The sequence below is a fragment of the Fopius arisanus genome, unplaced genomic scaffold (genome assembly GCF_000806365.1).
Source record: "Fopius arisanus strain USDA-PBARC FA_bdor unplaced genomic scaffold, ASM80636v1 scaffold00031, whole genome shotgun sequence".
NCBI lineage: Eukaryota > Metazoa > Arthropoda > Insecta > Hymenoptera > Braconidae > Fopius > Fopius arisanus.
This window is the reverse complement of record NW_011887770.1, coordinates 911,457-929,300: the sequence shown is the minus strand read 5'-3', so window position 1 is coordinate 929,300 and position 17,844 is coordinate 911,457. Positions and strand designations below refer to the sequence as shown.

Genomic DNA, 17,844 nt, shown 5'->3' with positions numbered 1-17,844 from the left:
CATGCCCCCCTTTCAACTCACGCCACCCAACCCCTTTGGGATGCTTCACCCACGTGCTTTCTAACGCACACAGTTACGCACTGGAATATTTATGTATTGGTGTCACGTACGGAGACTTTAAACTATCCCCCAACCCCCCTCCGTCCCCCTCTCCACCCGTTAAAAGGGGCGGAATGAGGGAGACGGAGAAGTGGGGGCGTCGATGACCTCGGTGAATGATTTTTACGGGATTTTTTTTTTCTCCGTTTTTTGTATTTCCGGGGAAAAAAAAAGGGAATAAAATTGGTATTCCCGGGTGCTGCACATCTCTTCATCAACAGTATCCGCTGATGATGCATGACTCCAGTCACCTCTCCCCATCCCCTTTGTCCGGAGTATCGTTTCCCGGAGCCCCGGGAGAATTTCCAGTGCCCGAGCTGAATCGATGATTTTGCAGTGGGTGGTGGGTGAATAGGGGGAGGAGAAAAATATATTTGCCTCCCACCGTCAGTATATTTCCCTCCTATCTCCCAAAAATCCGTGCACCGAGAACTGGGAGTCATCAGACTGCCGGTAGAATAAATAGGGAGTGAAAAATTTTCAGCGAGGGGATGGGAAAAATAAATGGAAATTCACAGCAGAGATGGGGTATTTGTGAATGGGTATTGACTGTCCGGGTTAATGATTAAGGACTTGAAATGTAAATTCTCTTGTTTGCACTGGAAGGGATTTGGTTATTGATACAACAATACTAGAGATTGAGTCCAAATTTGTCGAACCAAAAATTTTCAACCGGAAGTGATTTTTATCGCGCGAAAATTCGAGATATATTTTTCACCCATTATTCCTCCCACCCATCAAAAGAAATATTGAACAAATAATTATGCGATCGTTATCATCTCTTCACCTTGATCATGAGTACTTATCTTATCGCTGATAACTAAAAATTGAAATGGCTACCCAAAGACAGCCATCTTTTTACGTCAAGACAGATAAAAGCGATTGTTCAAATAAAATAACGATTAGAGGACTAGCTCGAGCGTTCGCCACTCCTCGATGATAAAAACAACTGATAAGAATATTTATTAAAGGCAACATCCATTTGCTGCTAAAGTCGTTCTCATTTCTCGAGAGAAATCCTCCGCTTGACGGAAATCTCTAATTTGTTAATGCCTCATGAAAAATTTTCGGCTAGAATGGTCTCTTCTTTTCTCTCTCACTCGGACCATAAAGGAATACGGGTTACTTAATTTTGCTCAGCTAAGATCAACCTCCCCCTCGCAAATGGAGTAAAGAGAATGTGCAAAACTACGAAACAAACGTGGCACGTTATTACATCACCATCGCCATGGGAAGCAGTTCGTCTAGTCTCATGTACCTCCTCTCCCCTCTGTACCTACTTTCTGGGATGCATTACATCTGTGTGTGCATATGTACTTAGATTGGCTCCTATTGACACGCCGGTAGAGTTTTATATGTCCTGGTACAGTCCAGAAAAATCAACATGATAAAATCAAAAAATTGGGGATGAACAGAAAAAAAGTGGAGAGACAATTTTCATGTACCGATTTCTTACCGGTTTTTCTCGATTTTTTCATCAAACTTCAATTCCATTACCCTTGACAAATTCATGGAGAGAATTCTTACGTGTCGGAGATTGATTTACGATTGCAGTTATGAGTGACGAGTGGTCATAAATATAGTGAATGAATTTTCCAAGTGGTGGGATGAGAATGGAAATGGACGTCTTTGGAGAAGGTCTTCGGGAATTGGGGAGAGCATGACCGAGAAATGGTGAGGTTAGGTGTTGTTTCGTATACGAGTCATTCGATACCATCACCAGATCGATATCCCGTTCATCAGTCGAGCAAACCTGGGTTATTCGAATGTGCACTATAGGCGTAGCCTCTCACAATCCCACACATCCTCTCCTACCGATTGCCCCATGCACATGGGTTCCTGTAACATTATTTCCCACTCTCACAATTACATTTACATCCCTGATTCGTTTCCTGCAAATCGAGGAGACATTTCAATCGCAAATTATTAAAACCCATCGACACATCACCGATTGACAATTAGACTTTCTGCATTTCCATACCACTCACCCGTTTATATCAATAATTTTCATTCACCGCGGCTACATAATGTGGATATTTTAACATTGCAAACATTTATTTTTAGTCACGGAACAAGCTTTCAGTGCAGTCTGTACTTAACCAATGGCTTTTTCTAGTGCAAGAGCAGTTTTTCTATTAAGCTTCATTTGTTTCTTTCATTGCGTAATGCGCCGGACGCGTCGCTCATTTCATCCTACTGTCCAATACAACGTTTCATACATTTGGTTGTATATTTTCACATTGAAATTCTTAATCCATCGGTTTTTTTTTCTGCCAACGTCAGTACAACCTAATTCTCACACCGGACGTTTATATTCCACATCTTCACTCGAGGGTATCCAAGTATTTCCTCTATTTCTGCACTTCATTTGAATTCGCTACTATTTTTTTACAACTGCCATTCCCATTAAAAATATTTTTATTTCAATAAATGAAGGTATCGAAATTCAATGAGAAAATAATTTTTTCAATAGGGGATGATGTGATTGGATATCGTCAATGTGAAAAAACTTAACGATTTTAGTCGAGACATAAACCTGATTTTCCCCTAGTCACTAGTTGTCGAATTGTCCGGTAGACGTCACCTCGCCCTGGGGTTGTTTCCCAAGGGGTTGGCGCCAGGCACCACCGCATGTTCAGCAGACGTGAAATCCATCGCTAAAAATTCCCAAACCAGGTAAAACTCTTATCTGAATCTCCACAGACAACAGTCACCGATAGCCATCCGAAACCCTTTCACAAAATTATTTATTATCCCAAAATTAGCATGAGGCCACTTGCAAAATACCCCAATGCCTCGAATAAAGAATCGAAATAAATAAATACCCATCAAGACAAATGCCTTCCTTCACTAAACATCACGAGTGCTTCTTTTATTATTTTTTTTTTTCCACAATCAGAGGATCTCATCGCCCGAGAGACTCACTCCAACTGGCCCTCGCCACTGCGAACAAAAAAATGAAAAAAAAAAAATTATCGAATGGAGGAATAAGAAACATATACTTAATGCCAACGTTTGCCTACGTTTACTTAACCGTAAAAAAGGGCCTCTCGTTGCACAAGTACAGCTGCTGATCGAGATCTCACTTGATCAGGTGCATCTCGTGGCGATGGGAGGGGAGAAATCCCAAATCGTGAATTGGGATCTTTTATAAAAGCAAACCCACCCACTATCCGGCTGGTTACTCTATCGATTCTCACCTGTTTCTACCTTGTACTCGCTCATTTGTAATTTAAAGCATGTAATAATGCACTCTGTACGTGGCATTATTTTTTTTTTCAAAGAGTTACGTACGCCCACCGGGTATTATCCTAACTCTGCGGGAATCCCGAGAGAAAAAAAAATGCTTGACCGGATGTTGCTTGTCTACTCTTTTTTATTTATTTTTCATTTCCGAGGTTCGAGATTACGGGCGGGAAAGAAGAACGGAGGACTTTCCGATCAAAAATAAATTGTCGCTTATGCCGATTTTTTGTTGTTGATTAAATATTATTCAACATTTTTTATTAATCAGCCGTAAATCCCAAAAACTTTGATCCCGATCGGCTTGAGTGGATCCCCCGGTAAAAGCCTCATCTCCAATGGAGGAACAGGTGTTTGGGGTTGAGTGCACCATCTCCCGTTGACACAAGTATTTTTTGTGCAACCCAGCTCACTGGTTAATTTTTACCCAGCCCTGTCCACCCGATCCACCCCCCGACTCTTTCATATTTCGACCAGAACACCGATCTCCTTTGACTCCTCCAAAGGCCCTCCACCTGGGGAAGACTAGAGCACGTGGCCAGGGACAAAGGCAAGCGCCCAAGAAAAAAAAAAATTAACCTGAGAGAGAAAAAAAAAGAATTGGAGCTCATCCCCATTAGCGATCCAACACACGTGTCTGGCACGTGGGAAAAAAAGATGATGGTGGTCAGAAAGAAGGAAGGAAGGTACCACCTAGGTGGGGGGCCAGCATCAACGGATTGGCCTAGGTGTGTTTGAGGGGTGGCAGAGGCCACGTAGGAGGGCCCTTTTTTGCCCATCAAACTGAAGAGAGTTGAAACACTTGACGTTTTATAGCGTCAAGCCCCCCCCTTGCGCCCCCTCTTATCTAAATACAGCAAGAAAGAAAGGGAAAATTGGTAGATCGGTGAGGGTGGGAGGCTGACGAACAGGTGGAGTGGGGAAGATCCTTGGGGTGGAGGGGTTTAATGCCTTTACGGTGTTGTGTGGAGGGGGTGGTTTCTGCGCACAAGGGATGACGTTAGAAATAAGGGGAAGTTAATGTCGTTGGGGGGAGGAGGCGAGGAGGGGTGCCTGGAGGAAAGAGCTCTCGGTTATTTCCTCGTGGGTGGACAGGATGGGGATGCGTAAGACAACGGAATGACCATCGGACTATTCCAGTACCCCTCGCTACCCCCCTTACCCCACTATCTCAGGACGGATTGTGGCTTGAGTGTATATGAGACCCACCTAAAACCCAAAATCCTGGTGTATATCCGTGGTATTGTCCGGTGATAAACTTAATGGTCAGTTTGAACCCAGTGATTGTTCTATATTTGAGGAGAGGGCCCGGGGGCAGGGGGCATCGTAGGACTGTCTTTAATTGTTCTCGTGAATAATTTTTTTTAATAGTAAGTAAGGAAGATCATAAAAAATATTTTCAGTCTTGCATTTTTTTCTCTTTCGTCTTCATTCTGTCCCCCTTGATGGGGGGCGGAGGGGGATTTGATTGGATTATCCTCGAGGGCGGGTTGTGACACTGGGAGGGGTTCGAAAAAAAGGGAGTCCACCTCTCTGTTCTATTCACTTTTTATAATCAAGCCCCCCATTCCCCCCTCAACTCCCCCACGATGGTAGTTAGTCACGCATGTGTTGCAACACCCGGGGCACGGGTAAAAATGATTCCCCTTGGCATTTTTTTCCGTCTCTATCAGGCCTCCTACTTCTTTTTCATACTCACGATATAGCCACCCCCTTACGCTGCAGTCAGCCAACGGAAAAAGAGAGGGGGCCCACACTCCTTCGATGGCTTTTTTTTCTACCCCCCTCATATCGAAAAACAAGTCAGTCGTGGATTAACAGTCGTAACGAGTAGAGTGAATTTTTTTTTCCCAGTGTCTGGGTTACTCGGTTTTTTGGAGACGACGAGAGAAAAAAAGAGTGGAAGGGGAGTGGAAGAAGTGGTGTCCGTCGAATGGAAAGTGAGACTATTTCCCGTTTGGCTTATTCTCCTCATCACAACCCCCTCATCTGATTTTTCCCCACTCATTTTATCCCACGCAGGCATCATCCTAAAAAGCACCCGAAAAGTACAGGTGGGGGGGGTGAGTGGATGGTGGAAAAAGGAATGGGGGAGAAGGAGAGATAGAGAAGGCCGGAATACCTCAAGCTTTCCACATTACCCACTACTGGGGTTGTTCTCTCAAACGACGTTCGGCGTCGTCGTCGTCTCCGTCGTGAGAGTGAAAGCGTGCGCCGTATGGCAGGGATTCGATAGGGGTGTGGAGGGAGGTGTACAAGGGGTTGATGTTATACGTGTGTGGGAGATTGTGCTGTTGAACGAGGAGAAACTCCGTAGGGTTTTCACCAAGGAGGGGTAGCTGCGAGGGATCAGGGGAGGTACCATGGAAAACTCCTGGCTCAGGATGGTGGGGGTGGATTGTCCAGTGGACTAGGAGTTTTTGCCTTAAACCGTTATACCAGTTTTCGTGGCACCGGGTGCACCGGCTACTGGAGGAGGTATCCCGAGAAAATAGGTTAGCCTCGGTGAATTTTCTCGGGTCCCTCCTCCCAAGTGTCCGAGGGTTCACCATCAGGTTCGTGATAATAACATCGTTATACCGTCTTTTAACAAGTTTTCTTGAAGATTTGACCAGATTTGACCAGAGGCCGACAAAGTCTTGCTCTTAGGTTCACAAAGATGGGGATCCCCTTTCTAGAATCGGGACGGAGGGGGGCAGTGATGGAGGATGGGGGTGAAAGAGAGTGGAAGAAGGTGGAAGAGGGTGGAAGAAGGTAGAATAAGGTGGAAGAGAGTGGAAGAGGGGGCAGTGTGAGTAGGGGTTAGAGGGGTAGAGGGTGGAAGTAAGGTTAGGAAAAGACTTGAGAACGTGGTGAGGAGACAAACGCTTGAGGGCGGTAAAAGTAGGAGGACAGGGGTGGTTGGTGAGGATGGAAAGAGAAGATACACGGTGGGCTCTTTAAGGGGGGTAGGATAACGCGGGGGAGGAAGGGGGGTGGCTGGGAGAATTGTGTGGAGAAGGCACCCCCCTGAGTTGAAGAGAGAAGTTGAGGGTAGCCGGCCAGAAATTTCGCGACCGCGCACCACCTAAGACAACGCCCCTACTCCTCTCGGCAATACACACTACTCAAAGCGGTGTTCTTTAAGGCACTAGGGGGGTGGCTTTTAGTCAGACGCACGCGGTCTGAGACGCGCGCCACCACCGGCAAATACGTTGAGAGGACTTAGCATTTCTCGTGAGCCACATAACCGAGTCAGTTCGGGTTTTCCTACTCCTTGTACAACGACTCGGTGAAATATTTTACGGGTTCAACAGCATAATCTTTGATATTTTTCATTTATTTATTTTATTCGGTGATGATTTTAGGGAGTTTTAACGCGTAATCAAGTTGTGGAATAAAGTATTCCAATGTTGAATTGTTTTGGGGAGGATTCATGACGAGACGTATTGCAATCGTACACGTTTTGTTTTTGTACTTCGTGTTTCGTTGAGTTGAATACCTGCCCGGGTACTTGATAGTTGGTACTCAGTCAATTGTTGTAGTTGAGGTGTCTAGTACGAGTTGATGTTTCGTGGACCTTAGGATCCGGTGGATTCTGAATTACGTTGCTGGTTGTTTGGGTAAATCTAGATACTCTTGGGGATCGTGTAAGATATCTTCATTTATGTTGAAATTAACGCTGCTAATTAGTGATGTTTGACCGCATTGGTTCGATCACGAACCAGTATTATTCGACAATAGTGATTGTGCTCAGTCTTTTGTGGTCAGTGATGACCGGCTGTATAATGCCAAAACTTCTCATCTCGACTCGATGCATTCATGTCGAATAATACCGGGCTCCATCGGTTTCTTACCTCATCATCAATGTCAGTGGTCATCTGCCAAGTGTAACGTACCATCAATCATCATGAGTATCATCCCCGTGTACATGATTTTGTGAAGGATTGGACTGTTTGTGGTAGAAGTGAAAGTTTCAAATTTTCCAACGGATATCTGGAGATCAGTGATGAGTGGCCATCACAATGACCATGATTTCAGCTGGACGGAGCAGCTGAAGTGATGGACAAAATTGTTATCCTTATCAAAGGCTTTGGTCCATTTGATATCAACTGTCAAATCACTTGATCTAACTTTCATTTCCCGCCTGTCTCTTGTATGCTTCTCCGTCATATCAGGGGTAGTCTCGTTTGAAAGTGTTTGAAAAGAACAAAACTGGCGCGTTTTTCCGGCCAGGAAAGTTGTCTCTCCGTGTCTCTTACTTTGTTCCTTTTTTTTCGCGGTATTCCTTTTATTATTCCCTTCGTCGGTAACAGGTTGTGGTTGGAGGAACAAAAAAAAAATGAAGAAAGGGAACAAATAAAGGGGAGAAAGAAGTGAAAGCCGAACCCGACGCGAGTGACTCTTTGCGTGATTTCCGACGGTTTTTTTTTCCATTAGTTTTTACACTTTCTTTTATTTTTTCCATCAGCTTTGTCTTTTGGGGATGGATCTTTGAGGGAATCAGGGGCGCGCGGACTTTGCGACGGCACAACGACAACTGATAGTTCTGGATTATATTTTACTCTCAATTGTGAATCAGTAATTAGTTGTTTAGAATACTTGATTGCGATGGGTCTCGGGTATTTTCCTGTTTTTCAATTTCATCTCCGGTCGTGTGACATGTGTCAGTGAATTTTCAACTGCTTTATTATTAACTCCTCTGTTATATTCTCACTCCAACTTGAAACTCCACTGTCTCGTCCAAACCCACCACCTGTACAAGAGAGAGAAAGTGTCACCGTGTGTTACAAATGTCATGTGTCCAGTGGTTGTACCTTCGAAATGTAATAATTCACATCCCCTGAAATAATACCCCGCATTGTAAAATATAAATTATTGTGCTCCAACTAAAATAACGAAAGAAATGATAATAATTGGTGATTTGTGTTTCAGTTTCGAGCGGGAGACGCATTGCAGCGAGATATTCCCGCGCAGGAGAGGAAGACTGGACAAAGCGGAAGAAGCTGAATAAGACGAGAAGAAGAAGATAAAGTGGGAAAAAGAAGATAAAGTTGTTTTTTTAAAGAAAAAATAAGCTCACAGTGACGAAGTGGAGTGAAGAATCATAGATTTCCGACGACAAAATAATTGCGAGGAATCACCAGTGGATAAAGATTTTTTTGACTGTCGGAAATAATCGGGGGCGCGAGAGAGTTTGATACGATAAAGTTTTTCAATGAGATAAAAAGGTGGTGTGAGCAAGTTCAAAGTGTCCATCGAACGAGTATTAAAAATTATATCGGCGAATTATTAATCAAACCGCTAAAATCAGTAAACTGACAGCCGAAATCAACCTCGGCCCCCCCTGAAGAACGTGAAAGAGCCGCATACATATATATTTCAGTGTGTTCAAAAAAAAAAACAAGTGTACCTAAGTGCAATATTAATTAAAACATTTAAAACGATAATAAGAAAAAACCATCAACAATCGGTCAATATGCGGTTTTGAAAAAGATTAAAGAAAAACTTCTTGGAGACGATGATGCGGAGAGAGTAGAGTGAGGGAAGAGAGTTAGATGAAGTTAAGTGAGAAGGAGTATATAGAAATCCTCTTAAGACGTCTAGAGTCGCATTTCTCGAGGAGGAGTCGTCAACGGACAATTGGTTACAGCCGACTTTATCGGAGAATAATCCAATAAAATTCAATACAAGCAACATCTAACGAAGATAACAACGCACAGTTTGAGGAGTGTGTCATCCTTAATCAACCAAATCAACTGTTTTCGTTCCGAAAACTAACACTTAATTATTAATCAACACGCAGTTATCTGCAACTACACAAACAACATAACAATACATAAAACGGGGCAAAAACTCAGGGCAAAACGGAACGAAACAGCGCTGTCATCGAGATTAATAAAAAAAAATAAATAAATAAAAGTGGGTGATTTGAACTCTTGAAAAGTGACTCTTCGTTAAAACGTATCTCCCAAGAATTTGTATAATCAGCATCTCCTTGGAGTCGTGTCCGTGGACCTCCATCTCGTTCACACCGTCCGGGCTGGGCAATCCTGAATTTAACCTGAACTTAAGTGTATGATAGGATTTAAGTAGATAGAAAGAAATAGGCTGTCCTCACGCCGAGAGGTACATCCACACGCACATTAATTTAATAACACTAACACACCACACATTAGACAAATAACGAGACGAGACAGTAATAAAGTTTGAATAAACGGTCTGTACGGGGAGTAACTGTTCGGCAGTTATCGATAAGTTGTGTTGCTGATAACTTGCTTTGATGCGCAAAAAAGATCCAGGTGAGTCAAGGAAGGAGAAGATTAAACGGGTGACGTATGACAACTGACGTTGCGCCCATTTAATAACATCGAAACAAGCCTAATAGAGAGGAAGAAAATAAAGCGGTATAAATAATAATCTCAATATCGTGGATCTGTGAGAGTCAGTCATAACGACGTGTACATCGTACTTTGCTTCAAGGGTGGCTGGTTACGGCTACCCATCAGTGGTGAGTAACGGCGGTTACGCGCCACTACACCATCGAGCTGGTGCTACTTAACGGTAGGTGTGCCAAAAAGCGGGCAAGCTGCGCCGTAAAGGGGTAGCACGGGCTTCGCGCGAAGGCCTCAAGATTTCAGACGCGACGGCGGCCCTGGACCTGCGCGCACAGACGCAAGCCCAGCCGGATTTTGTTGGCCTGGAGCGGCAGCATCTCCATCCGCAGCAGCACCAGGTCCAAACAAGTCCGGAATTACATCAACACAATCAGCAACAGTCACAATTATCGCAGCAACAGCAACAGCGTATACCACTGCACAGTGATCACCATACACACCATCATCATTTGTCAAATCACCATCATCCTGGAGATACGGGGGGTGGGTTAGGTGGTGGTGGTGGTGGTGGTAGTGATGGTTTAGGCGTTATTGGTGGTAACGGTGGAGAACAAACGACTATTGGCGTTGTCGGAGCAGCCGAGGAGGCAAGAAGGCTGCAAGACGACGAGGAAGATATTACAGAGAGAGAGGACGAGGAGGAGGACGAGGACCCGAGCTCGCCGGAACCGGACTTGGAGCCGGATCCCGAGCCAATGGAGGTCCAAGCATCAGCTGTATCCGCAGCAGCGGCTAATTTGCATGCATTGCGACAGCACGTTTTTAAAATGTCGGATTATTGGCAACAGCCACAAAGAGGACCACCACAGCATTCACCGGGTATACAGCATAGTCCTGTACAAAATACCCAAGCACAGAATTCACAGGGACAGAATCAGCAGCAGCATAATCAACAGGCTTCCATGCACAGTCCACTTGGACAGGCCCAGCAGCAACAGCAGCAACAGCAGCAGCAACAGCAGCAGGGACAGCAGAACAATGGCACTGTTCCTCAGCCAACGAGTTTAGGGCCCAATCAGGGGCAGCTGCAGCAACAGCAGCAGCATGCAATTGCAATGGGCCAACAGACACCGCAGGGACAGCATCAGTCCTCGTCGACACCTACAACTCCATCGCCTCAGGGCGATCATCAGGGTACGATAACTGCGAGTATGGCACAGAGTCTTCATAATTTGGCCCAAGCCCAGCAGTCAATGTCACAAACGTCTAGTCCATCGTTGGCAGCACAAGCTGTACAAGCGGCCCAGGCCCTCAATCCAAATCTTGGACAAGCCTTGTCACAGGCGCTCACCCAAAATATGCAGCAGAATCTTGGTCAGACACTGCAGCATAATCTTGCACAGAGTCTAACACCAAGTTTATCACCTCAACAGCAGCAACAGCTGCTTAATCAACCCCAGAATCTTAGTCAAGCCAGCCAGAGCCTCCAGCAGAATCTTCAGAACCAAGCGCAAAATCTCACGCAAACGCTGCAACAGCAAGCGCAAAATCTCAGTCAAAATCTTGGTCAAACGTTGAATCAACAGACGTTACAGCAGCAAGCCCAGAATCTCAGTCAAAATCTTCAACAGCAGGCCCAGAATCTCACGCAGAATCTCCAACAGCAGGCCCTGAGCATGGCTGGCTCGATGGTACAAAATGGTCTCGGTGGGATGAATGTTTCAGGGAATCAACAGCAGAACTCTCAAAATTCAATGCTGAGTCCTGGAGCTGGAAGCCAGGACTCCCACGATGCCACTCTCACCGAGAAACTTGTCAACGAGCTTCAGGTGAGTATCCTCACAGTAAAAGCTACTATGATTATCAGGCTTTTGGGGTAATTGGTTATCTTCTTGAAAACTGCTCGGTGTAGATCAATAATTAACAAATACTTTTGGTAATGGGTTGCTGCTGAGAACACACAAATAGTATCATTGTACGGTTTTTTGTACAGTAGATTAACATTCCAACGCCTATAGCCATGGGGTTCTTGACCCGCGCAATTGCATCATGATGACCATCAAAAAATATTCGTGTGTGGTATATCCGCGCGATGAAGTGATTTCACCACAAGAATTTTAAGAGGATACAATCAATATACAATACATAACCCTAAAGATAACTTTGATTACAATTTTTCAACATTCACGCATTTTATTCTCAAATAATCGTTTACGATTGTATCGACCATCGGTAATTGAGCCATTTGCGTAATATCTAAATCGCCAATAAATTATCCATCACTTACAAACAGATGCAGGTAAAAAAAAAAACATTTAACTTCAATCGTTGAATGAAGGTGTGTATTGATTCAATGCCGAGAGTAACGTCGTTAGAGGTGCGAGTTAGCGTAATTTTATGGCTACCTAATCGTCGTGGAGGATCGTAAACACGACGGTTGAGGATATACCCACGGCTTTACGTGTTTATACCCGTTGTGGTATATAACTATGGGCACGTGGGTTTTAAGGGTATGGAAAAGGTGGAACGGGCAGGGGGGGGGAGGGGGGCGGTAGGGAGGCAACGTCCAATGTTGATCAAAATTCAGGGAAAATTGTCAGTTTTTTTTTCTAAATAAAAAATCAAAGCAAATATCTCTCTCTATCCACGCTTGCATAATGGATAACGCAGTCTCGTGCCTCTGCGGCTGGTCTCGGAGGTGCCGGCGGGGGCGGTGGAATGGCCAACATCAACGAACGCACCCTCGAGGAATGCTGGTCCACCCTGCAGCGAGTGAGTTGACTCATCAACTCTTAAAAATCAATATTATATTCGTTATTATTTTTATTTATTTTTATTTATTTTTTTTTTCATTGTCACAATCATGCAACACCTTCATCGCGCACATTTTTGTTGCGGATTTTTATCAGTTTAGCTCGTCCTCATTATCAATCGCTTTCTTGCATGATCGAGCTGTTCATTTAAGTTGCTGATGGAATTTTTACGTTCTGATTTTTTTTTTTCTTTCTGGCAAGTGACATTTTTTTTTTTATTTGAGAACGCGTCATTTTGCTGTGGCATGCATATATTTTTACTCGATGTTGTCTACCTGTTGGAATTATCGGCTGGTTATGAAGGGTAAATAATGGCATTATGCGGAAAAAATTATTTTCATTGGGGGAAAATGGATGGAGGGATTTTAAATATCACTGTAATTTCATCAATGTCATTCTACCGGATGATGTCGACAAAAACAGGTGGAAATGACGGCTCGAACGTTGCATCAAGTCCCACTGAGTACGAGTGGAAATCATTATCAGAGTTTCGGTGAACATATTTGTATATTTTTACCGTTCATTCATCCTACGTTTCTATTGAGAGAAGAGGAGACAATGGTTAATAACCGCGAATAGTGGATTTTCATCATTTCAAATGATTTGCTATCGCACAAATTCATCGAGATTTTTCAGAATTATTTGGAATCGGGGAGATATAATTTTTATTCGGCTGCAACAGCGCGGGAGAAAAGTCTTTTCGGGGAAAATTTTTTTCGTGAAAAAAAAATAGTGAGAATGATGTCTCGAGGAGGTGACCAGAAGTGGTTCCTCTCCACTTTCCGTGGAAAATGTTCACCCAAGTGGCCCCCCATCACTTGGAAAAGGTATTTGAAAGAAAGAAAATTGTCACTAACGAGCGCTGAATTGTGTTAGATGGGGTAGGAGACGGTAGGCTCTTGGTAAAGAGTGGCCCAACTGCCTATAGCCAAGAAATGAGAATGGGGATGAGTGAAAACTCGTGGTGAAAAAAAAAAATAAAAAAAGAAAAGACTGTAGAAGTTTTAAATTCTCCTCTGTTAACCGAAGCAACAATTTGTTTCGTTAAGTAGCCCATCTCCCTTTGTTTTTGTGGCTTTTTATTATTTTCAAAGTCTCAAGGGGTGAAAAGAATTCCCTCCCACCCCTCATACTTCTGGTAACAACGTTTTCTCTCACTCTCAGTCTAGATATGGCATTTCGTCGCGTTTTCCGCGAAGTGGAAGAAAGTTTTTACAGAGGTAAAAAGAGTTGGCGGGAGGGGAGGATGGGAGAGGGTGGAGGGGATATAAAATCGCAAAAACGCGGAAACACCGTGAAGCCTGGGACGCAATGGGAAAGTTTTCCACCCACGTTTCACTGAGATTTAATTAAAACATTCACTTTTCCTTTTCAACCTTTTCTATTTTTATTATTATTCTTCTTTTTTTAATATAATAATTTTTGCCATTTTTTTTCCCTCAAGTTTTACCGGCGAATTTGGGGAATAGGGAGAGGTGAATTGAGTTGTAAATTTGTAGGATTTTATTTTCTTTACGTGGGTGATCATGAATATATTCTCGTTTGCATTCTAATCGAAAATAGAAGGGGGGATGTAAGAACTCGCCCTTCTTTACTCGTGAAATAAAAAAAAAAAAATTCCACCCCGTAGACTCATCTGGAGCGCAAAATGCGAGGTAGGGTTGGGGAGGTAAAAAAGAAAAGAGAGAATATGAAGGGGGTGGAGAACCAATATTTCGCACCCCTACGCACGAGCGAGTGATTTTTGGAGAGAACGGGTGGGTCTTCGTGAAATGAAAAAAAAAAGAGGGTGTGAAGATTGTGTGAAGAGGTGTCCAATCGGAAACTATTTCAAAATCAATACAAAATGGCAGTACCCGCCCTGTGGGGATAACACCCCGTCAACCCGTCATTTCTAATCTCGAATTAATTGAAAAATTTATCGTAGGGGTTGGATAATGATATTCATGAGTGACACGTGAGAAAATAGGAGAGAAGTTTTATGAAAATAATCGGTTGATTGAAAAAAATAAGTGAAAGCCCTTCTGCTGTTGCGCTCGTTAATTAAAATCCAATTATTAGCTGCACTTGATTTTTCAACCCTTGATTGTGGATTTTTGTCGGAATTATGAGTTGAGTCTCGGGGTGAGGAGAAATAATTTAAATTCATATGTTGCGTGGGAAATTGGTTTTAATAAAGTTAAATCCCATCGATACCCATGAAAATTGAGCCTTCACCTATTACCAAACAAAATCCTCTCGAATCACGCGATAACACTTTATGAAACTCCACAAAATCCCGAGAAGCAATCGATCTGTTAAATAAATCGGTGAAGCCATTCGTAGGAAAGAATATCATTTCGTATTTTATCTTTCGCCGTAACAGCCCCGCGACATGATACGAGTGAAAATGAGTTCATTCAATCGAGAGACAATTTGAAATAAATATAAAAAATCGAGTAAAAAGATGAATAATGAAAACAATAGGACATCGGACCGTTATACATTCCAATTAGACGCCTCCCAACCCCCCGAAAAAAAAAACGTGAATAGTGAAAAATAGAGGAGGGAGAACGTGAGAATTCATTCTTGAACTTCCTATCATTTTTTTTTCCTTTCTCAACTGGAAGAATTTTTTTTCTTACCGCTCATTCTTGTCGGACCTAAAATAGGGGTTGAATTTTTGAGACAATGGGCCTGTACCTAGGGTTCACTCTATCCAATTTGCATTGTGTGCATTTATAAATTTTCTAACCCTTTATCAACTACTCTAACTCTCATTCCTGTATTTTTCTTTCTGTTGGATATAACTTTTTTTTTTCGCGGAAATTCCGGTTATGCAGCTGTCGGAGATGCAAACACTTGAAATAATCTTTAGAAAATAATTTTAATGGAGTTGTTTAAAAAATGCACAATGTTAGGAATAATTATTTCAATTGAAAACAAGATGAAATTTTTTCCGTCATTAATCTGTAATTCAGAAATATAACAACTGATAGAAAAAATGTAGGATATTTTTTTTTTAATTCGCCACACACTCTGCAATCTTATCGTCGAGGCAAAAGTCGGTCCGGCGATCCACCGCGTACATGGTATCCACCACACTCCGGTTATTGGAGTCAACGTACGATAAAAAATGAGAAGAGAAAAAACTCCAACAAGAAAAAAGGGAATAATAATAAAAGAAAAAAAAGAATGGACGTTGGAGTATATGTAACTTGTACAAGGCGCATATACTCCGAGACACAAAGAATAAACTCAAGCCGCCCCCACTTCTTCTTCTTCTCCTTGTCGCTGCCACTTCTCTTTTTATCTCCCGGTTATACTACAGTTTTAACTTTCGTCCCTTCCTTCTTCATCGCGCACTCAGCATCGGGGGAAAAACGCGAGCGTGTGGGCGAGTTGTACATGCCCGCGGTTCTTCCTGGGGTAGGTCACGGTAAAATCTCGCGCGCCGACAGAGGAGAGGTTTTGTCCATTTAGTCGTGGCTGGTGGGACTGAGAGCGATACATTGTGGATACCATGGGTTTAGAGGGGGAGGGCAGAGAGGAGATGGAGAATTTTTAGATGAAAAAATAACACTTATACCGTTTTCTATAGTGCCCGGTTTTGTAGACCGGTTATTTTATGGAACTTTATGAAACACTTTATTCTCAATTTTCCATCCAAACATTATTCATTCGTATTTCTTTTTGATTCGTGTTGCTTTGATAAACACGAGCCCATCTCCTCTCCCACAAAGCCCTTTTTTAGTTCTCAATTGGCGAAATCTGGATTTTTTTTTTTTTTCATTTGTAGTTCTTTTTGATTCGTATTGGTCTGATTATGAAAATATGAAATATTAGATCCAAGTAAGGAGGCATACAGTGTATAGAAGTCATTGGCGGTGGCACATCGCAGCCTCTTTTTCCCCCCCTCCCCCTCCGCCCCCCCCTCTAACTCCCCACCACTTTTCACAGTTGGTCCGTTGTACCGGCAAAAGATCGTTGCCCTTCTAAATATAAGTTTGCAAAATCAAACAGCTAAAGTCTGGAGTTTTGCTGTGACTCTCACACACTTTCGTGGCATTGCATATATTACAGGGGGGGAGAGAAAGGGTGGTGATGATTGTTTGGGTTTTCATGCTTATGAATTTTTCGTCGGAAATGTTTCCCCCCTGAATGAATTAAAAATCATTATTAACAGGAGAGGGAAAAGAAAAACATTCTGAAGTCATTAGAAAGTATTCTATTCTGCTCATCGATGGAATTTTCAGATTTAGTCTTCCAAGAATAATTCGCGTCCCCTCTCGGCGCGAAGAAAGAAATTTCGTGTCTTATTTGAAAATACTCCGACTCGAGAATTGTAAAAAAAAATAACGTAGTCGTAGGTCAGGAAAGTGCGAGTGATATATAGTTATACCGTGCAGAAGGAAGTGAAGAGGAGAAAGAGAGTGATGGAGGGGGAGTGGTGATGGTGAACATGGAACACAAGAGAGCCGAAGTTGTTGGAGAAAAGAGTGAGGGAGTGAGAGGGATAATGCCCGGAAAGAAGTAGGGAGTGGATAAAGAAAAAGTGGGAGGTATGGTGATACCCAACGCCACCGCGAGGGGGCGGGGGCGGGAGGGAGATACGCAAGACGGCGGGAGGGGGTGGTGGACGTCAGAGCGCCAACGAGAGATAAAAGAAAATATAAAAAAGAAGACCGTGGTCGAAAAAAAAAATATATATCCGCGATTTACGAATCTGGGTCACGGGACGTTGAGACAGTGCAAGAAAAATAACGCTTGTGCAGTCCAATGTCAGACGCCTACAAAAAAATTAATATAATATAAGTAACGAATGCAATTGCGCTTGATAAGGCCCAATTTTTAAATTACCCTCTGAAATTCCAATAACTTTCAATATCTATCATCGTGTGAATAAAAATCTTCGTTAACCCCCACGAGTGCAGGAAGCTCCATTGCGAGGCCCATTTTGCGGGTGTAAAAAAGTGGGGGCCCAATATCCACTAGAATCCCATCTCCACTCTATTCCACTCACCCACTCATCTATCCCTTCCTAGACGAAGCCCCTCCCACTCCAATAACCCGAAATCCTGACCCCGGATTGGAGCAAGTCTTCACAGTGGGACCCCCGCCTCCCGCTTCCCCGGTGGGAACCCCAGTTTCCCTGATCTCGGAAATTTTCAAGGTTGACAGTTGCCTTTCGACGCGGAAAACCTCGACCTTTCTGCGCGGGACTGGCCCCCCCATTCCCCACCCTTGCGGGTCCTTCCCTCACCCCATGGGCCTTACAGACTATCCCCCCCTCTCTTTTTTCGTATGAATACTTTTGACGTTGAGCATTATTGCTGCGTTTCGAGCGCCTCCTTCAACCTTCGCGCCACCACCGGTGCCCCCCACCCCCCCAA

The 17,844-nt window shown here is 43.4% G+C and overlaps 1 protein-coding gene across 7 annotated transcripts in view; it reads left to right on the top strand.

Moving 5' to 3' along the window:
• The window catches only part of dati (datilografo), a 57,218-nt gene that overhangs the window by 1,524 nt on the left and 37,850 nt on the right, over positions 1-17,844 (top strand). For 6 of the 7 annotated variants that reach the window (XM_011303349.1, XM_011303347.1, XM_011303348.1 and 3 more), the window contains exons 2-3: positions 8,257-11,488; positions 12,330-12,431. In XM_011303349.1, the coding sequence (XP_011301651.1) occupies positions 10,415-11,488; positions 12,330-12,431 (1,176 nt within the window). In that variant the 5' untranslated portion in view covers positions 8,257-10,414. Of the gene's footprint in view, positions 1-6,855; positions 6,945-8,256; positions 11,489-12,329; positions 12,432-17,844 lie in introns of those variants that run through there. The other variant, XM_011303346.1, reaches the window with a different exon arrangement.